At 42.1% G+C, this 21,748-nt stretch overlaps 1 protein-coding gene across 2 annotated transcripts in view; it reads left to right on the top strand.

Moving 5' to 3' along the window:
- The window catches only part of LOC131225793 (E3 ubiquitin-protein ligase KEG), a 52,233-nt gene continuing 30,485 nt past the window's right edge, over positions 1 to 21,748 (top strand). The window contains exons 1-10 of one of the 2 annotated variants that reach the window (XM_058221387.1): positions 1 to 95; positions 183 to 1,018; positions 9,796 to 10,161; positions 10,242 to 10,472; positions 10,967 to 11,092; positions 11,203 to 11,539; positions 11,994 to 12,151; positions 12,437 to 12,594; positions 13,249 to 13,370; positions 13,603 to 13,737. In XM_058221387.1, the coding sequence (XP_058077370.1) occupies positions 270 to 1,018; positions 9,796 to 10,161; positions 10,242 to 10,472; positions 10,967 to 11,092; positions 11,203 to 11,539; positions 11,994 to 12,151; positions 12,437 to 12,594; positions 13,249 to 13,370; positions 13,603 to 13,737 (2,382 nt within the window). In that variant the 5' untranslated portion in view covers positions 1 to 95; positions 183 to 269. Of the gene's footprint in view, positions 1,019 to 9,795; positions 10,162 to 10,241; positions 10,473 to 10,966; positions 11,093 to 11,202; positions 11,540 to 11,993; positions 12,152 to 12,436; positions 12,595 to 13,248; positions 13,371 to 13,602; positions 13,738 to 21,748 lie in introns of both variants that reach the window. The other variant, XM_058221386.1, reaches the window with a different exon arrangement.

Below are 21,748 nucleotides of genomic sequence, written 5' to 3'. Positions count from 1 at the left end.
CGAGCAGAGGAGCAAGGGCAGAAAAAAAAAAAGGAAAGCAGCTGCTCTGCTCTCTCTCTCTCTCTCTCTCTCGTCCTTTACTCATACTCCTCCATGTACTTCTCTCTCTCTCTCTCTCACATCAATATCTTGTATATTACTATTCCATAAATAGCATTTCCTGAATTCATATCTTCCCACAGATCTGCTTTCTCTCCCTCTCTCGATCGAGTATCAATCGATTCCCAAAACAGGGCAGAATCTAGTCGCCATCATCATCACCAGCGGTGATGAAGGTCCCGTGCTGTTCGGTATGCCAGATGCGATACGATGAGGAAGAGCGGGTCCCGCTCCTCCTCCAATGCGGCCACGGCTTCTGCAAGGACTGCCTCTCTCGCATGTTCTCCGCTTCCCCTGATACTACCCTATCCTGCCCCCGCTGCCGCCATATCTCCACCGTCGGTAACTCCGTCCAAGCCCTCCGCAAAAACTTTGCAGTCCTCTCCCTCATCCACCCTTCCTCCCCTTCCTCCTTTGACTGCGACTTCACTGACGATGAGAACGATGCCGCCACTGCTGCCGACCCAGATGAAGAAGAGGATGAGTTTGGCTGCCGCAGCCGTCGCAGGCGCAGCAGCCAGTCTCATACATCCAGTTCCGGGTGTGGGGTCCCCATCGACCTCGGCTCCCACCATGGCCTGCGGCTGGTTCGGCAGCTTGGGGAGGGGAAGCGGGCCGGGCAAGAGATGTGGTCGGCTGTGCTGTCAGCGGGTTCTTCCTCTTCGACATCAGAGGGCGGGTGCCGGCACCGGGTCGCGGTGAAGAGGGTTATACTCGGGGATAAGACGGATTTGGTCTGGGTGCAGAGCCGTCTGGAGGGCCTGCGGCGTGCGTCAATGTGGTGCCAGAACGTGTGCACCTTCCATGGGGCAGTTCGGATGGATGGACGCCTCTGCCTTGTCATGGATAGGTATTGTCACTCTGTGCAGTCGGAAATGCAGCAGAATGAAGGTCGCCTCACTTTGGAACAAATTCTAAGGTCTTCTTTTGTCTCTGATGATGAATCCTTGTTCTTCTGAAATCATGCTGTGGAATTTGGGTTTATGTTTTGTGCTTTTTCTTATTATTATTATTTTTTATTTTTATAACTCAACTACAAGTATGAATTCACTATGAAGAACATGTTTTTTTCATAGACACATGCATACACATGAACATGAAGGGGCCAAGATGAAATTTTGCACATGGGGGTTTAGTTTGTGTCTTGAGTTTGCCAATATTAATATAATGAGGCTTTAGGTCTTCTAATTACATAATACATGCGTGCATATTGGAGTATAAAGTGGTATTATACAATGCTCACACATAGATTTTGGGGTCATTTGGATGGTGTTAAATGGTTTAAGTTGCAAATGATTTACTAGTAAATCGTAAATCATTTACTGTTTAGCTGATTTACTAGTAAATCATTTACGGTGTTTGGATAGCCTGTAAATGGTTTATATCCTGTAATTGTGTATTCACACCTGAGATAGTTCAGAGAAATAATTCATTAAAAAACATTCAAATGGCATATAAGAGTGGATTTTTAAGTGGATCATTGGGTTAAGCGCATCTCACTAAAGCTTAGGGTTGATCCTCACATAAAACCAAGCATTAGGTGAGCCATAGAAGTGGGCTCACGAATTCAAATGCTTTTTCATAAGGCTAGTAGCAAGATCTGCTGTTGAGAGAGAGAGAGAGAGAGAGAGAGAGAGAGAGAGAGAATCTCCCTAGCCTTTAAAAAAAGAGCTGTTGGAGGCTTCTTGCTAGTAAATCATTTGCTTTCTTTTGCTAGCAAATGAAAAGGGGGAAAAGCTGGTAAATCATTTACAACTAGTAAATGATTTACTAGCATTTTAAGGCATCCAAATGCAAGTTGTAAATGATTTACTGGTAAATCATTTGCAACTTGCCTCATTTACCACCATCCAAACGACCCCTCTATACAATTAGTTTTGGCTTTTGTACAAGTGGGGCGATCCTAGCTGTCGACATGTTTGCTAAGGCTGCCTTTATTAATGTAATTTTCCTACCAACAGTCAAATGTGTACTCTGCCAGGCTGATGGTTTCCCTTCAACTTTCTCTGCGATTGGGTCTGTCAAACCGAGATTGTTAACCTCCTTGGATTGCACTAGACACTGCTCCCAGGTTTTGAACCTCGTTATGAAGCTGCACCCTCATAAATTCACTCCTTTGGGCAATCTTTTGACTCGAAACTACTTTAGAGCATCGGATAAGTTTCGTTACATTCGACACCTCTAATAAGACTCTCCAACAAATCCATTCTGATCATTTTACTTAAAAGATTCTGCCACTACCATAGATTGTAGCAAGCCGCGAGGACCCCTCTACTGTAGGCTCCTATATCTTTTCAAAAATCTTTTAGTGCTTCATTTATCAAAATTGAGGTGAAGCCTATCCAAAACATTTGGACATGCAACCTCTCCATCGGACCCCATAACCCAACTGCTTTAACATGTATCCAAGGAACTTTGAATTGACATATGTATTTGCTTTCCCCATATCATGTTTAATATGGCCCTTGGCCTTATATTTAACATCAATTCACTTGGGAGCAACCAACATCCCATTTAAGAACAAAACACCCAATAGAAAAACAGCCCATCTAAGATCTATCTGTTGAAGAGAAAAGCCCCACTTGGACCATGATACCAATACCTTCCTTATCCTAGTAGACAACACCTTGCTCGGGAAGCGGCTTTGGAGATTCGGGGAGGAAGACGAGGTGCTTTGGAAGTTGGTGGTCAAAAGCAAATATGGATGCTTAGATGGTGAGTCGTGGACAAGTGAAGATTCCGCTTATAGAGCCTCTGCATCATGGAAAGGTGTTTCCTCCATGAAGTCAGCTTTTGGGTTACGTGTTGGTTACTCTTTAGGGAATAGAGAAAGAATCCGATTTTGGGAAGACTCTTGGGTAGGCTCCTCCCCATTAAAAGTCGACTTCCTAAGAATCTTTAGGTTGGCTCCTGTCCCAGCTATGATGGTGGCAGATTGCTTCTCCCGTATTGGTGGGGCGGTTATTTGGGAAACTTCTTGTAGGCGGTTTCTTCTAGGTGAGGAAGTCGGCGAATTTGTGGCTTTATTAGATCGCATTCATCATTATGCTCCGTCCTCTGCCAATTCTGATAAGATGGCGTGGAAGGCTAATTGTTCGGAATAATTTTATGTTAAATCCTTCCATTCTCTCTTGAGGGGTGGCGACCCCTCATTGGAGGGTTCACCGGCTTTGTGTGGCACTATGAGACCCCTCCAAAGATTGCAGCTTTTGGGAGGCTAGTGGGGAGGAAGAAAGTCCTTACTGTAGACAATTTTTGAAAAAGGGGCGTGGTGATTCCCAATGTTTGCATTTCTGTGCTTGAATGATGAGGAGTCAATGGACCACCTGTTTATTCATTTCCCTTTTTTGGGCTCAATTTGGGCTGACCTTTTGGAGCGCCTTCACGTCTCGTGGTCCTCGCCATGATTTGTTGACTCTCTTCTATTAGTTTGGCACAGGATGAAGTAGGGAAAAATGAAGACTGTGCTTTGGAGGATGGCTCTCCTTGTAGTTGGTGGGCGGTAAGGGAAGAGAGAAATGCTCGATGTTTCAACAATAAGAAGAAATCGGTAGAAAGCACATCATCTTTAAGCATTAGGGTGTTGATTATTGAGTGGTCCTCTTGTGTTTTGAAGTTGAGAGACTGTAATTTTGATTTTCTTGGATAGCTTTGGTCGCTTGCTTGGCACCCCTTCTCCTTTGTAGTTTTCCTTTCCTTTAGTAATTTTTTGAGAGATAACAATAATTTATTAAAGGCATGCAAAAAGCAAGGAAAGAATACAAGAAACACCGAAAGCAAAATGCGAAAAAGGATAACCTAAGGAGTTGAATAGCAGGGGTTCCAACTAGAAATTAGCCATTGGATTTTTCTAAAGGTGACGTCAACGTTCACACTTTCATTTAGAAACCAACCACCATTCCTGACTCCCCAAAATTCCCAAAGCACCGCCATTAGCCACCTAACTTTACCGAGTTTCCCGACTCCTCCCCCGTGCTAGGCTCACATCGCTTCCTCCATTGACCTCGGCATGACCCAATCCATGTTGAGCTCAAATAAGACATAATCCCAAACCTTTCTCGCGAATAGGGGTGTCAATGGGTTGGGCTTGGGCCTGAAAATAAGAATTCATAATTCGGGCCAAGACCAACCCCAAGCCTGGCCCGTTGATAGCCCTACTCGTGAAGGCGCAATGAAGAAATAAATGGTCAATGGATTCTGCATCTACCATGCACATGACGCAAATATTGGAGAGGACAAGCGATCTCCTCTGCAAGTTATAAATAGTAAGCACCCTCTTCCGACCCACCAACTACACAAAAGAAGCCACATGAGGAGGGGCTCTGTAGAACCACTGATGATAAGGATGAGGAAGGTGGAGAAGAAGAGATTAGTTCGTGTAGCGATTGAACTGAAAATTTGCTTGATCGATGAGCCATCCAAAGAATGGAATCCGACTCTATAGAAGAAGGGCTGAACTCCTTTAGAAGCTCCAACAACCTTGTAAAATCTGACATCTCATCATCCGTCATATTTCGGCGGCAAGGCAGGCTCCAAACTAGTTGGTTACCATGGTAAGAATAATAACCCACCACTGTAATGAAATGATCTGGGGCAATCGTAGCGATAGACGGAAAAAGATCCTGCAAGGTGTTGCCCCCACACCAAGGGTCAACCCAAAATCAAATGTGTTTCCCTTTAATAAATCTTTGTTCTCTCTCAAAGAAGAAAAGAAGAAGAAGAAGAAGAAGAAGAATGCTAATAGGTGCAAAGTCTTTCAAACAATCTGCTTCTTTTTTCTTAGGGACCAACGCTGTTAATGATGCTCCCAGTTCTTTGGAGAGCCTCCTCTTGTCATAAAATTCATAAACAAACAAATCTATTTTATGTCATCCAAATACTCCTAAAAGAATGCGATTGGAACCCATCTAGACCAAGGGCTTTGTCACTCCCATTCGCTCGGATGACTTCCTTCAATTTGTCCTCCTAAAAAGTTGCTCAAACCAGTTAGCCTCTAAATAAGAAATTCGCAAAAGCTGAAGATTATTAATATTTAGTTTGGGCATTCGAGAAGAAGATGGGGTGGTTAATATGGTTTTTCTCTGGCATGTTCGGTATTGATGATTCGAGTAGAACCAACTTGGAAGCTATCATGATGGGCAATTTGACTTAAGAATCTTTCAGTGGTCAGTTTTGGTGGAAGGTGAACTCAGAGGTATCTCTTTGGCTGATGGGCCTCTTCTTTGCGTAGCCTCCTTGTAGGGGAAGATCCATTGTTATCGAGATTATTGTAAGGGGAATCAGATCATCTAAAAATAGTGTATTTAGGAAATCTATTGTTATTGCCAAATTGTGATCTACTGCTTAAACGGACCGCTTGCCTTGCTTTTGATTTTTTAATTTTCTAATTATATGTCAATATTCTATATATATAAAAAATCGATCTGAGCCACCTCTAGTCTGATAATAGTTTGGAATAAGATTTAACGGTTTTTGAACAAATTGGTTGCCTCTCTTCCACACTCCTATCATCCACAATCAAACTAGTAATTCTCTTAGCCTTCTATGAGAGTTCTTATGGAAAAAACTGTGGATGAAAGTATACAAGTATTGGATAAGAATCTATGATATGGTAGAACACCCTTGTTGGCGATTCATTACTCTGGCAGCATCTTGGGTTCCTCGAACAATGTGATATCTCATGCTAGGTAAATCCATTACCCTTCCTCCTCTCACTAACACTTTAGAATGTTCTAGTAAATTATGGTTAATACCGAGTATATAAGCAGTGATTTCCAATCCTAAGGTTAATCATGCTTTGACAACTTTATGTAAGGCACAATATGATTTTATTTTATTCTGGGTGGATAGTGGAAAAAGTTGACCAATAAGTCACCATTACGGTTACTTTACAGAACCGCACATGAGATTTTCACTTCTCTCTTTGTGAGCTGCAAATCCTTGTACGTTTGATCCCTCTTGATCTCTTCATCATTTGACTTTCATTTTAAATTCTAATTTTATATTATGCTGTTGATGAATATCCTTCTATGATAGATTGATGCGGACAACTGACGCAGGGAAGGACATGAGGTCAAGCACCGTCTTCCTCAAGGGGATAACTGTTCCGAATCCAAGGAACTTCTCTGAACTCCTCATAGAGACTTCTCGAATCCACGAGAAAAAAAACAAGCAAAATAGAAATAAATTCTATAAAATTCGTAATTTGATTGATGATTGTTTAATTTGTATGTGTCCCTGTTACACTGTTAATATAGAAAAAAACAAAATTCGTAATTACCAAAAATAACAAAATCCTAACTCTAATAAAAATCCTAATTCTAATAAAACTCTTTTAAAACCTAATTTCTAAAAATAAAAATTCCAAACAAACTTTTACTAGAAGAGTTCTAACGTATTACAAGTTATTTCTAAAAAGGAAGAAAATCTAAAATTCTAAAAATAAGAAAATATTAATAAATTCAGAATTACTAAAAATAGTAATATTTTCCTAAAAATTCGTTTTTGAGCTGAAAGCACGCATTTTCTAATGAAATAGACAGATGAGACCCACTTTGTGGGGCGGTTCACCTCGGATGGCCCGTTTCAGTAAAGATTGATAGGTTGTGCATCTCGAAACGATACCCGGATCAAAAGTTATGATCAATTTATGGTCCACCTTCTTTTGGCCCAACCATGCTAGGAATGTATCTGTGACACGTTCTACATCGACTAACCTATCAATCCCTTTATCTCATAACCAGGGCCTCACATCCCATGGGTTAGGTCCTCGGTTGAACCCCCCTCATAAGCCCCACATCACATGGGTTCCGCCTCACATGAGCCACCCTCCCCGAGTGTGCCCCTACATCCCAAGGGCCACCCCACTCGAGCCTGGTGTGAAAATGCCTCTGCATTAATCACCCTCCGTGAGGAGTCTCGAACACGAGACCTCTCTCTTTGATACCACTTTGATGCAAGACAACTAACCAATTGCTCGAAAAGCTCGAATTGATAAAGCATGGCGAATCAATCCCTTTATCTTATAGCCCAGACCCCACATCCCATCGGTCAGGTCCTCGGCCGAAGTCCCCTTGTGGGCCCCACACAACATGGGTTCTACCTCACATTAGCCACCCGCCTTACATGGGCCGCCCACCTCGAGTGTTCCCTTGCATCCCACAGGCCACCCGACTCAAGCCTGGTGTGAAAATGCCCCTGCATTATAGATTCTCCAACTCTTCTTTTTTATCAATCCGTCAAGATTGCCTTGAGAATCCTTGCCTTAATGATTTCCACTTACCCCAAAAAATCTTTCTGCCACTCTTTTTATTGAACTCTTATTATTATTATTATTATTTTCAAGTCAACGTTTAACTTGTGTTAGATCCACCCTTTCACCTGAGCTGAATGCCAACACCCTCTCACCTTCTCTCTAAATCTTTCCTCTTCCAGCCACATAAGTTCTGACTGAAAAGGTCTAGGGCCCACAAAACTTTTCATTGCATTCCAACCAAATGGGGCAATGGTTGCATATTAGCCTCTGAAGGTCTTATTGGAAGACCCATGGGTAATGCTCCTTCCAATCTAGAGACACAAGAACCTGTCAAGTCTAATGTAAACAACCTTGGGTTCACCTAATTATGGATGAAGCAAACCTCCCCCACCCTAAAGGTCACAGGTAATGCTCTCTAATCTTTCCTCGTCCAAATAAAGATCCAGTTCTTGCCACACATTAATGCAGTGACATTTTCACATCGAGCTCGATTGGGGTTGCCTGTGGGATGCAGGGGCACACTTGGGGTGGGCAGCCTGTGTGAGGTGGGTGGCTCGTGTAAGGCGATACCCATGTGATTTGGGGCCCACGAGGGAGGTTTGACCGAGGTCCTAACCCATGAGATGTGGGGCCTAGCCTATGAGATAAATGGATTGATTCGCCATGCTCCAACAGTTCGAGCTTTTAGAGCAAGTGGTTAATTGTCCTTTATCACACATCCTCTTGTCCTTTTAGAATGTTGGGGCCTTAGGTTGATGAAAATGCCCAGCGAAATCCTCCTGCTTTTCTTTAAATCGAATGGATATTATGGTCCCCACCTAGGTGTCTAATATTTCTAAAAGGGCCAGGTTCCATATAACCACAATCCTTCTTGACTCTCCAATGTCATCCAAAGTAACGCATTCCACATGGAAACTCCTTGAGATCATTGGAAATTATTACCTAGACCTTTGTTTTTGAAGAGATGCCAGGTCAAGTTTCATACTTCTACAAACCTCTGTAATGCATGTTTGCTTTTCTGGGCAGCCCATTCCCCTAACATTCCACGAAACAATCTGCAAAACTTAAATCTCCCTCCCCTGATCTCCCTCTCAGTCGCCCTCTACCTAGCTGCCTCTTGTAAAGCTTGCCACTCACATTAAACTAAAATGTTGATTTGAAAAGAATGAAAAATTAGGGTTTAGTGCCTCACAGAGTCCTGAGAAAGAAAAACTGGTAAGTTGGCCTTCACCATCAGTCTCCAAAGAAGCCAAAGATGAATCTACGCAGAGCTAGAAAGAAGTGTCGTGTGTATTCCTTACATAACATGACAAGATGAACTTGAGGATGAGTTCTTTCCAATTGGGGGAGTTTGATGTAGTGAGAAGCCACAACCTATGGTTACTGTCTGGTTTCAAGTGCCAAGTGGCATCAACATGGCCAGAATAGTTCTGTTTGAAAGCATATCCCATTATCTTTCCATTGATCCGAAGATTGTGCAATTTTCATTTGTTTGAGGAGGTTATGGCTAAATTACGGATGGGGTGTTTGGGTGTGATGGGATTTTAGGATGTCTTGGCACTTATTTGAGAATACAAATGTTATAGTAAATCAAGGGCTAGGATTGACAAGTGGGTATCTTATGGTTTTCATAAGACTATAAGTGTTCTTAATGGCATTATTTATTTTTTGAAAGATTGTTCTTAACGGAATTATATGGCAATTCTTAATTGAATTTATTATGTTTGGTCTCTCTTCTTTGCTTGTGGTTTCAAACTTTGTTTTTGGATTTTATTATTCCCGGATTGGTATCATTTATCACTTGTTGATTTATTGCTCTCATAGCTTCATTCTCTTTCTTTCTCTCACTCTTTCCCCTATTTCTGCCTTTGTTCATTCTGCTTGAATTCATGGATTTGAACTTACATCACACACATGTTTTAAAATAGAGTTCTGCTTCTCACTTGTTGAAAAGAATATTTGTCTTCGAACACTGGGGAATTAAGATGAACATAATTGCTGGTCTGCAAAGAATTTTCTGAAGCTTCCTTTAAAATTTAAGCACTGTATTTGTAACGCTTTGATGGTAGATCCTACATAATTTCATTTTTCTTCTCTCCTGATATTGTTGATAAATGATAACTTGATTGTTGACTGTTTTACCTTAGAAGGAGATTCCATCTGCTTCTTCATCTTAGATTGCAATATTTGATGGTGGTGTCTGGTTTGAACTTTAAAGTGATTACAAAAGAGAGTTCTCTCTTGTATTCAGCCAATTTTTTGCTGACTCTTTGAAATTACTTGTTCAATTGGTTCTGATTATATTGCTTCTTTTCTTATTTTTAGAACTGCAATCCTGTCAACTTGTGTAATGAAGTAATTTTCTCAAGTTGGATACGGATATTTACATTTTTACTTCTGCTTCACATATCTGATGTTGTGAGTCTTGTTTGTGACTGCAGATACGGGGCAGACATTGCCCGTGGGGTAGCAGAACTCCATGCAGCAGGTGTTGTCTGTATGAATCTAAAACCATCCAATCTTCTTTTGGATGAAAGAGGTCGAGCAGTGGTTTCTGATTATGGGCTTCCAGAGATTCTGAAGAAGCCTTGCCGAAAATCTCGATCAGTTTCAGAAGAGGAAAATCCAAGAATGCATTCCTGTATGGAATGTACAATGCTGAGTCCACACTACACAGCCCCTGAGGCATGGGAACCATTAAAGAAGTCACTAAACATATTTTGGGATGATGCACTTGGTATATCTCAGGAGTCAGATGCATGGAGTTTTGGCTGTACCCTGGTGGAAATGTGCACTGGTTCCATTCCGTATGTCTTCTCCCTTTCTCCTTTATGTACTTGTAGTGACAATATGAGCTGTCTGGTAATAGAGATTGTTCTTCATGCAGGTGGGCTGGATTAAGTTCTGAAGAAATTTATCGAGCTGTGGTCAAGGCTCGGAGGTTGCCCCCCCAGTATGCAAGTGTAGTTGGTGTTGGGATACCTAGGGAATTATGGAAAATGGTTGGTGAGTGCCTGCAGTTCAAAGCTTCAAAGAGACCTACTTTCCATGCAATGCTAGCAATATTCCTTCGCCATTTGCAAGAGATACCTCGCAGTCCTCCTGCAAGCCCTGATAAGTAAGAAACTCAGTCTAACCAGCTCCTTGGCCCAAAAGTTCTTATCATTTTCTGTTCAACCTATTTTCCTTCTTATCGTCATCATGGGTCTCATGAAGTTTCATTCCTAAGGCCTTCTGTTAGTCTGGGGGGAAAAATAAATATCTGCTAAACACTTGGAAAGCTGATTGGCTATTGATGCTGCTGAGTCAGTCCTACCCTGGATATGTTAAATCTTATGCAATTTCTCTGCAAATGATTACATGTACAGTTCTCTTTATTCATTCATGTGATCTATACATGATTATCAAAAAAAAAAAGAAAGAAAAAAGATGTAGCTGGTGCTTGTTCCCTTATTAATTTATGAAAGTTTGATGTCACTCCACCCTACATGTCGAGGCACGTGTTTGTTTCGTCATTGTCCATCTTTCTAAATATTTCAGTGTTGTGTTGATAGTTGATGCCCACATCTCATTTGTTTTTTAATGGTCCCACATCTCATTTCTGAAATACAGTGATTTTGCCAAGGGTCCTGGAACAAATGGCGTGGAGCCATCCCCTACATCAGTCTTGGAGGTTTTTCAGGGTAACCCAACTACCCTACATCGACTTGTATCTGAAGGGGATCTGGATGGTGTTAGGTGAGCCCGAGTGTTTTTACATTTCCTACTTATCTGCAGATTTAATGGAGCACTTATGACTTCACATTCAACTCACCTCTTCTTTCTTTCTTTCTTGTGCACTTATGCAGAAATCTGCTTGCAAAGGCTGCAACGGAAAACAATAACTGCTCAGTTGGTTCACTTCTAGAAGCACAAAATGCTGAAGGACAAACTGCCCTGCATCTGGCTTGCAGGCGGGGTTGGGCAGAACTTGTTGAAACTATTTTGGAGCACAAAGAGGCTGATGTGGATGTCTTAGACAAAGATGGAGACCCTCCAATTGTGTTTGCTTTAGCTACTGGATCCCCAGAATGTGTCCGTGCTCTTATCAGAAGATCTGCTAATGTTACTTCTAGGCTGAAGGATGGCTTTGGTCCATCTGTTGCTCATGTTTGTGCTTTTCATGGCCAACCAGATTGCATGCGTGTAAGTTCCTGTTGTGTCAACATGGTCTCCTTTGTCTTCTTTCGTTAGTTTAAACCTTTTTGGACAAAGACTTGCAGGTCAGTGTTGGACATGGAAATGGGTATGAGTTACAGTGTCTTTTAAAAGCAGATTTGGTAACATATCCTTATAGATACTTAAACTAATAAAAGGTTTATATTTCATTAGTATATTCCAATCATTTATATGCAAACAATGCCATAAGAAACAATTATAGAAAATAAAAAACTCGTTACTTGTATGTAATGAGGTATGCCCATGATGGAAATTAATAATTAAACATACAAAAGTTAGTTCTTTATGTGAGCTGTATCCCGGAGGGTCAGGACACATGGACACATTACACGGCAGCACAATTTTAAAGTTCTATGCTCTTATTACATAGATTTAAACTTTTCTTCATGTTTTCTCTCAAACCCGTGTTCAATGATCACAGGAGTTACTATTAGCAGGGGCTGATCCCAATGCAGTGGATGATGAAGGTGAATCTGTGCTGCATAGAGCCATTGCCAAGAAATACACTGATTGTGCTATTGTTATATTGGAAAATGGAGGTTGCAGATCAATGGGCATTCGGAACTCAAAAAATTTAACGTAAGAACTTGTGTTGCATTAGGAGTAGATTATTTTCCAGTAAAAACTTAAAATGCAAACCTTACCAGTCCATCCATTGAATTGGACAGCTATGTGTCTCAATATATAATTTTATGTTTGTCATATCTCTGCATTAATATGAACAACACTGTCATCTGTTTGAGGACCGTACATAGATCACTTTATGTTTGATCTGATGATATGCTTTCTGCTGCATGCTGCCATATGGGTCACCTATTGCTTAAGTTATTTTGCACCATTATTTTAATGTTTTTGTTGGTGCAGGCCTTTGCACATGTGCATATCAACATGGAATGTGGCTGTTGTCAGAAGGTGGGTGGAGGTTGCATCTCAGGAAGAGATTGATGAAGCAATTGAAATTCGAAGTCCGGTTGGAACTGCATTGTGTATGGCAGCTGCTCTAAAGAAGGACCATGAAGCTGGTATATTTGATCGTCTGGACATATGTTTAATTATATATCATCTAATACTCCATTGGCTATGAAGAAATACTGTCTTTTTTAAACAAATACCTTTGAAACAAAAACTGCCATGAAGAACTCTCTCTCTCTCTCTCTCTCTCTCTCTCTCTCTCTCTCTCTCTCTCTCCAAAAGGAAAAAAGAAGCGAAGAAGTGCCATGAACAAATACTTCATCTTGAGTGATGCATCTCTTGAATCACCGCTAGATAGTAACTTTAGCTACAGGTTCTAGACATAAGGCTGATACATTTTTTTTTTTTTTTGGGGGTCATTCTTATATATACTCTTTTACTTGCACACACATCTCTACCACACATAACGAGGGCAAAAGATAGGGTCACAAGGGCAAAAATCTTCACACGCTTTTATGGATTGGTAAAACAATGCATGGTTAAGGACGTTGGAAGGGTTTTAAACTAAATGTGAGGGCATTTAGGTAATTTGGAGGTGATTCGGCTTTAGTACATGCAGGTGGTGAATGGGGTTTCCCTTGATTTTCTTCCCTAAAAGTGTCCCAGTACACCTTGGAAACTCCAGTTCTCTTTCTGAATGCTCTTGTTGCTCAGTACTTTATTATCCCATTTAACTGCTTCTCTGTTTCTACTGTTTTGAGCAGAAGCTAGAGAATTGGTAAGAATATTGCTTGCTGCTGGGGCAGATCCTACTGCCCAAGAAACACAGCATGGGCGGACAGCTTTGCATACTGCCGCGATGGCTAATGATGTTGAGCTGGTCAAGGTAAACACCATGACTTTATTGTGCATCACCACCATCATCATCTAAGCCTTATCCCATCTAATTGGGTCAACTACACTATGGCTTCATAGTTGTTCTATGTAAATGATTCTGGATGGTGGCGGCAACCTGCTTTTATTAAGTTTGGTGATGAGTGAGGACTGATGAGTCCAAGTCCTTCCCAGCAATTTCCTTTGAGTTAAGCTTAATGCGATGGTTCTTTTGACTTCTGTAGATTATTCTGGATGCTGGAGTTGATGTGAACATCAGGAATGTGCACAATACGATACCTCTTCATGTAGCATTGGCAAGAGGTGCAAGATTATGTGTTGGGTTACTTTTATCTGCTGGAGCAAATTGTAATTTGCAGGTAATTTACTTAATTATGTACTGTCAAATCTGTAAAGGTTTTGTTTCTACTCAACATAACAATTCTCTTTTCGCAAAAAGGTGTGTGTGAACAGAGGAACGAAAACAGCACATGTTTAGCGATTTACAGAGTCAGCAGAAATCTCTTTGAAACACACATACACACAGACACAGAGATTTTCTCCTAGGAACTGGTTCTCGTGAGAACCCATGAGAACTCTTTGCGACCTCATTTCACGTGATGTGCATATGCAATCTGGGCCACACAGGCCCTTCATTTGGCTTGGATGAAGTTTGGGCAAAAAATCACATTGTTTCAGCTCAGGTGGGCCCCACTGAAAATCAATACACACACATACGTACATGTATGTGCGTGCGTGTGTGTGTGTGTATGTGTGCGCATGTGTAGGTCTTGCTTACGTCCTCACCTTCATGGGGATGTTAGCAATGGCCCCAAACCTTTTCAATGGCACATGGTGTGGCCTATCATCGATCCGAACTGTTCATTCATTCGTACAATAGGAGCAAGGCATGGTGCAAGCATCACACTGATCTGAAGATTCTAACCCTGTGAATGATGCCAATTTGTTACAACGGTCTGTTGTTTATGAACCATAAATCACATGGTTGGAATCGTCAAATCAAAGTGCTACTTTAGAATAATAAGAAATACAAAGTGGGATCTATCTAGTAGATGATTCAAGATGATGATTAGACCTATTTTGTTACTCCAGCCAATCATAACTGTCTGTTTTCATTCTATTGATTGGAAGCTTAGGATCACCTGAGTAGTATAATTTTTGCACCATGGCTTGCTCCTTGTTATATGGATGTGTGTAGGTTTTGCTTATGTCCTCACCTTCATGGGGATGTTAGCAATGGCCCCAAACCTTTTCAATGGCACATGGTGTGGCCTATCATTGATCCGAACTGTTCATTCATTCATACAATAGGAGCAAGGCATGGTGCAAGAATCACACTGATTTGATGATTCTAACCCTTTGAATGAGGCCAATTTGTTACAACGGTCCGTTGTTTATGAACCATAAATCACATGGTTGGAATCGTCAAATCAAAGTGCTACTTTAGAATAATAAGAAATATAAAGTGGGATCTATCTAGTAGATGATTCAAGATGATGATTAGACCTATTTTGTTACTCCGGTCAATCATAACTGTCTGTTTTCATTCTATTGATTGGAAGCTTAGGATCACCTGATTAGTATAATTTTTGCACCATGGCTTGCTCCTAGTTATATGGATGAATGAATGGTTTGGATCGACAACAGGTCACCTTGTGTGCCATTGAAAAGGTTTGGGGATGTTAGCAACGTCCCCATGAAGGTGGAGACGTTAGCAAAGCCCTATATATGCATGCATATATACATATTATGAGGTCAACCTCATGGGAAGCATATATACATATTATGAGGTCAACCTCATGGGAGCTTCCCATGAGGTTGAGTTGAGCTCTATGGATCCCACCATAATGTGTGCGGACATACACACCATGCATTTGGTGTGTCCCCCTAAATTAGGGGGTGTTCCAATAGTTAGCCGTATCCAGAACTTAGGTGAATTGATGTCTAAAACATCTAAAAGCACTTGGTTGGTCTCACTTGAGTTTTGGAATGGCCTAAAATTTGGTATGACCTCACATCCAAGTGGGATACACAATGGATGGGTTGGATGGCTGAACCACTTCTTAGTGGGCCTTATAAACAATCAAGAAGGTTTCGACGGGTGGGCATCCACTCTCAACTGTTGTATGTGGTGTGGCATCCATTTGTTTTGTGTCCCATTTGGATGAGGGGTCATACCAAATTTTAGGTTATTCCAAAACTTAGGTGGGCCCCACCAAGTGCTTTTAGATGTTTTAGGCATGATTTCACATGGTTTCAGACAATGTTTTAAGTATTGATGATATTGGGCGATATATCTCACGATATATCTTGTATCTCACTTGTATGATACGGAAAGCACAAGTAGTGGGATATATCCCACATGTTCGATCCGGTGAGCATTTTCTGTTTTTGATCCTTTTTTTTTCCCCCCGTAAATCATGTTAAATCAATGTCAAATTGTTAGCATGAAAAATCATGGATTGAGAGCTTCAATTTTGAGATTTGGAGGAGATGGGCCGGGTTGTTGAAAATTGAAAAAAAAAAATAAAAATTCCAATTTCTCACAAATCGAATGCAATCCGTGTCCAAACATAAAATCAAACATGTATGTAACCTGATCCAGTGATTCTTCTTTTTCTTTTGAATGCATTGCTTGCGTTTCCGCACGTCTTCTTACAATTAACGCCTTCTTACAATTTAGTTAGACAACATATAGATTAGGACCCCATACAAAGAAGACCTATTATGTGCACTTCTTTTTTTTTTTTTTAAAAAAAAAAAAATAATGTTTTGATTATAAGTGTGTATTGATGTCTTTTTTAACAATCATTGAAAAATTTGACCAATTTCCCAATGTTTCCCCATGTTTCCAACAACAACGATACATTACGCGATACAAACGATATATCCCATGCGATGATCGATACGTATCCGTATCCCAAGGGTGCGATATGTAACGCGATACCGATATTTCGATCACTGGTTTCAGATTGTGGTCCACTTGAGTTTCGGATACGGTTGATTTTTAGGACATCCCATAACCAAGAGGGCACTCACAAACACATGGTGTGGATGTCCGACAAATATCGTGGTGGGGCCCACGAAGCTCAACCTACCTCATGGGAAGCACCCATGAGGTCAAGCTCTATGGGCCCCATCGTAATGTGTGTCAGACATCCACACCATCAATTAGATGCACCCTTCCATGGTGGTCCATGGGCCTAAAAATCATGCCAATCATGGCTTAGGTGGGCCACACCATAGACAAAAGTTGAGATTGGATGCCCACCCATTGAAACCTTCCCTATTGTTTATAGGCCTCGCTGAGATGTGGTTCAGATATCTAGCCCATCCATTGTCTCACTTGGATGAGGTGCGACACCAAATTTTAGGCCATTCCAAGACTCAGGTGGGCCTCACCAAGTGCTTTTAAATGTTTTAGGCATGATTTCACATGGCGTGGTCCGCTTGAGTTCCGGATATGGCTGATGTTTCAGACATCCCATAAATTGGATGGGTCCCACCAAATGCACGGTGCGGATGTCTGACACACATCACGACACTCCCATGAGGTTGATCTCACAATACATTTTCCCTATATATATGTATGTATTTATATATGTACCATGCATATATGTATATACGGGAAAATGGACTATTTTTGGGAGCTTCCAATAAGGTCGAGTTGTGGGCACCACCGTGATTTGTTTTGGACATCTGCGTATCTAGCTGGTCTCCTCTAGGTTATGGAATGTCCAAAAATCGGCTGTATTTGGCACACAGGTGGGTCACACCATCTGGAACCATGGGAAATCATGCCTAATATCACTTGGTTGGATCCACCCGAGCTTTCGAATGTTATAAATTTGCGACCCCTCGTTCCAATGGGATGGATGTCTAAACCACATCTTAGTGGGCCCCACAAATAACCAGAAGGTTTTAAGGGGTGTGCATCTACTCTTAACTATTCCCTATGGTGTGGCCCACCTAAGTCATGGATTGGCATGCTTTGTGAAGGTGCATCTAATGTACGGGGTGGATGTTTGACACGCATCACAATGGGCCCCACAAAAGCTCAACCTTATGGGAAGCTCCATTAAGGTCGAGCTCATAGCACCTTTTCCCTATATATATTTCTTATTTGCTTTTTTTTTTTTGGGTATCTAATCCTCTCATGATGGGATGCTCTAAGGATCTCTGTGTTGAGGAGGAGGTTCTCCTAGTGCTGGAGAAGATAATTGTGCTTGTGGGTGAAACGAGGGTGTCTATGGTGTGACAAGAGTTGTTCAATTATGGCCTTCCTCGGAGATCGAATGGTGGTAGTGGCAGCAACAACTTATGGTCGGAGCCAGCGATGAAGGGAGGGGATGGTAGCATGGGAGAAGAAGGTGCTTGTGGTGATTTCCAGAACGTGTTAGAGGCTCGGAGTCCAATTGGGGGTTGGCGAAAATGTGAAAGCTGGAAAGGGGTGCTGGAAGTCCTCTCGTGTGGCCTTTGTGGGACTTCCTCGAATCTTGGGGTGGACATGCATCCTAAGGAGCATGTGGGCGGCGATAGAGCATTTATGAAGCATGTGACAAGTGTCAAGGCCAATGTCAGATTGAAAGAGAGGGAGGTTGCACTTGTTGCCATGTGTCCAATGGTAGGGACTGGTGGCGTCAATGGAAAGTAGAGCGTGTCTCAAGTGGTGAAGATAGATAGGGATGACACAACATTGGATCATTGGACTTGTTTGACCTTTTTAGGACTTCCTTGAATCTTGGGGTGGATGCATCTTGAGGAGCATGCAGGCGCGGAGTATTTATTAAGCATAGGTTGAGTGTCTAGGCCAGCGCTAGATTGGAGGATAGGCTGGTGGCAGGGACACGTCGTGTCGATATGAAGAGTCGAGAGGCACATGCCTAGTGGTGAAGATAGGGATGACCACTATTGAATTGTGTGACGAAGAGGTCCTGTGTGAATGTCTCCTTGGTGTTTCCTTGTGAGGTTAAACCTTTTAAGGGCCAATGTGTGAGACGGGTGATCTCTCCTTGCTATCTTCAGAGATTGGAAGCGGAGCTGGGGCGAAAACAACGTTTGAAGATAATGTGCTTTCCCAAGGCCCATTCTAGAGGAAGTCGTTCTTTGGTTGAAAAGGCAAGAGCGTTGGTGTTTGTTGTTTAGGGAGGCATCATAGCTTGCGACGATGTGGGAGATGGAAGCCCTAGAGTTGCCCTCGAAGCTCTAGATGTCTTGCCGCTACGAATAGTAATGGAAAGCTACGAGGAGGAGCAATAGTTGCTACCGGACGCGACACATGTTTCAACAACTCTTGTGCATCGGGGAGCATGTCTCCGTGGCCAAAGGTATGCGTTCACTTTGTTATAGAAGCTATGGGGAGACTTTTGGGGATGGCAGGGAAGTTTACATTGCCTTATTCCAATTGGTTGAAGAAAGGTTGAATTTAGAAAACTCAACCCCTTTGATAATGCGAAAGCCTTAGGCCTTTGTAAGTGAGAAGAGAGCAAAAGGGTTTAATTTATTCAATAAACTATGAGGTAGGTGTAACACATAAAGGTAGGTAGGGAGAAGGATAGACGGGGCAAAGAGGGTTCCTGAAGAGGATTATCAATTGGAATGTCAGGGGTTTGGACTGCTCCCATAAATGAGTCCAAATCAGGTATCTGTGTAGGGCCATAGGTGGTTCAAACCGCAAATTGTGTCGCTACAAGAAAACGAAATGCAAGTGTTGGACTAAAGGATTATTAATGCCATCTAGACCGAGGTATTGAATGAATGGGTGGCGTTGGACATGGTGGATTCGACTGGAGGGGTGGTGGTGATTCGGGACACCAATTTGCGCACGAAGGGGGATTTGTGTTGGGGCCAGGTTTTCGTGTTTGTCCACATCAGGGATTGGGCAAATGGCTTTAGGTGGGTCTTCACAATGATATATGGGTCAACAACTCCGAGTTGACGTGCACCTTTTTGGAAGGAGCTAGATGTGGTGCTAGGAAATGGGGGTTGCCTTGGTGTGTGGGGGTTTTAACATTATAATATTCTTGTTTGAGAAGTCTACGGGTGGTTGTATTATCTGTCGAATGTGGGAATTCTCGGAATGGGCACATAGGGATGATTTAGTCGATCTTCTGATGGGAGACGCCAACTTCACGTTTTCTAATGGTTAAGGTAGAATTATTAGGGTGAAGCTTGATTGGTTCCTTGTTTTGGTGGATTTGGTTGAAAAGTTTCCATTGGTATGTCAATGCAGTCTCCCAAGGCCCCTTTCGGATAATTGCCCAATTTTGTTAGAGGTAGAGGATGATGATTTGGCCCCTCGTCCATTTAGATTTGAGCTCTTGTGGCTTAAAGTGGGGAGTTCCGCTGATCTGGTGAAGGAATGGTCGGTGTCCTTTTTGGTGGATGGCCATCCGAGCTTTGTTTTATTCCAGAAACTAAAGCTCCTCAAAGGAAAGTTCATTAGGTGGAGAAAGGAGGTGTTAGGGAATCAAGAGAGAGTTGGGAGCCATACTTCTCAATACCAAAGTGTTAGACATCAAGCAAGAGAGAATGGAGCTAACGACGAAGAAAAAAAGGGAGTCTCATTCTCTTAAATATGAGAACTGGTTGAAGGAACAAGAAATAAAATGGAAGCAACGTTCTAGAGCCACGTGGCTCAAGGAGGGAGATAGGAACATTAGGTTTGTCCATGGGTTAACAAGTGTTGGGGCGGGGAACAACAGGATCCACATTGTGGTAGTGGACGGTGAGAGGGTGGCGGAGAAATTGGAAGTTGTGATGCTATAGTTAAGTGATATAAAGAGTTCTTGTCAGGTGAGGGGTGGGATCAGTCGAGACTCAACAATCTGGACTACCTAATGATTCTCGAAGAGGAGACGACATCTATTGAGAAGTGTCCGAGGAGGATATTAAGGCTGCGATGGATGCATTGGGGAGCGACAAAGCAACAGGGTTGGATGGCTTTCCCTTGTCATTTTTCTAGGTTTCTGGAGCTAGTGAAAGGAGACATGCTAGCTTACTGTCAAATTCTTCGAAAGTAGCCGACTTCCGATTGAAATGGGTGCTTCATTCACTACCTTAATACCGATGAAAGAGAGTAGAATGTTTGTTCGGATTTTAGGCCCATAAGTAGAATGGCCTCCCCTTGGCAATTTTCAAGGTTTTTGGAGTTGGTGAAAGGAGATGTGCTATCTTAGTGTCAAATTCTTCGAAAGTAGCTGACTTCCAATTGAAGTGGGTGCTTCGTTCATTGCCTTAATACGGAAGAAAGAGAAAGTAGAATGTTTGGCCGGATTTTAGACCCATAAGCTTGATTGGAGCTCCATATGAAATCTTTGTAAAAGTATTGGTCACAAGATTAGGGCATGCCATTTCCAAGGTCCAAGGCACCTTTGTTAAAGGAAGATAGATGCCGGATAGTGCATTGATTGTGCACAAGTGCATTGACTCCCGTCATGAGGAAGGCAAGAGAGGCATCGCACACAACATTGATATAGAAAGGGCATGCAACCATATTGATTGGGAATTCTTAAACTACGTGTTGGATTAGTTTGGGTGCGGAAAGAAGTGGAGGAGATGGATCCAGCCGTGCATTAGGTCGGCCAAGTTCTCGATCCTAGCTAATAGGTCACCAAAAGAGTTCTTCAAGTCCTCAAGGGGTTTCAGGCAAGGGGATCCTTTATTGCCTTTCTCGTTCATGGTAATGGCGGAAGCCCTAAGCGGAATGTTGGAAAAAGGTGGTAGCAATGGGCCTAATACTAGGTTCAAGGTGGACAAAGGTGATATCCAAGTTTCTCATTTATGGTTTGCCGATGACATGATCATTTTCTATATGTGGATGTGTCAAAGGTGGACAATCCGAGGAAGACTATTTGTTGCTTTGAAGTGGTGTTAGGATTAAGGGTGAACATTCAAAAGAGCGAGATGTTGGGAATATGCATTTCAAAGGCGGAAGTCTTATCACTTGTGGAGGTGTTTGGGTGTAAGGTGGGAATATGATCTTATCCTTCTTCTTTCTTGGGGCCACTATTGTGCATTGGTAAGCCTGCTAGGCACTTGTGGAATAGGGTCATCGAGAAAGTCTAGAGGAAGTTGTCATCTTGTAAAAGCCGGCATCTTTCTTTAGGGGGTAGATTTATACTAATTAGCAGCCATCTCTGACCTTCAGTTCTATTTCCTATCCTTATTCAAGTGCCCAAAGGAGGCGTTGAATAGGTTGGGGGTGGGGTTTTGGTTTCTCTTTAGCTTGCCCTTGTGGATTTCATGATTGATAATTGCTTCTTGGCCTCTGGTTTGGGGGAGGGACCTGATGGAAGAGAAGAATTCATGAGCTTGTTGAAGCGACTTTCAGGTATCTGCCTCTTTCCGTCAGTTGTTGATGAGTCCGTT

Source organism: Magnolia sinica, chromosome 14 (genome assembly GCF_029962835.1).
Source record: "Magnolia sinica isolate HGM2019 chromosome 14, MsV1, whole genome shotgun sequence".
In the NCBI taxonomy this organism is placed as follows: domain Eukaryota; kingdom Viridiplantae; phylum Streptophyta; class Magnoliopsida; order Magnoliales; family Magnoliaceae; genus Magnolia; species Magnolia sinica.
The sequence above is the reverse complement of the archived record's forward strand: the minus strand, read 5'-3'. Positions and strand labels throughout refer to the sequence as shown.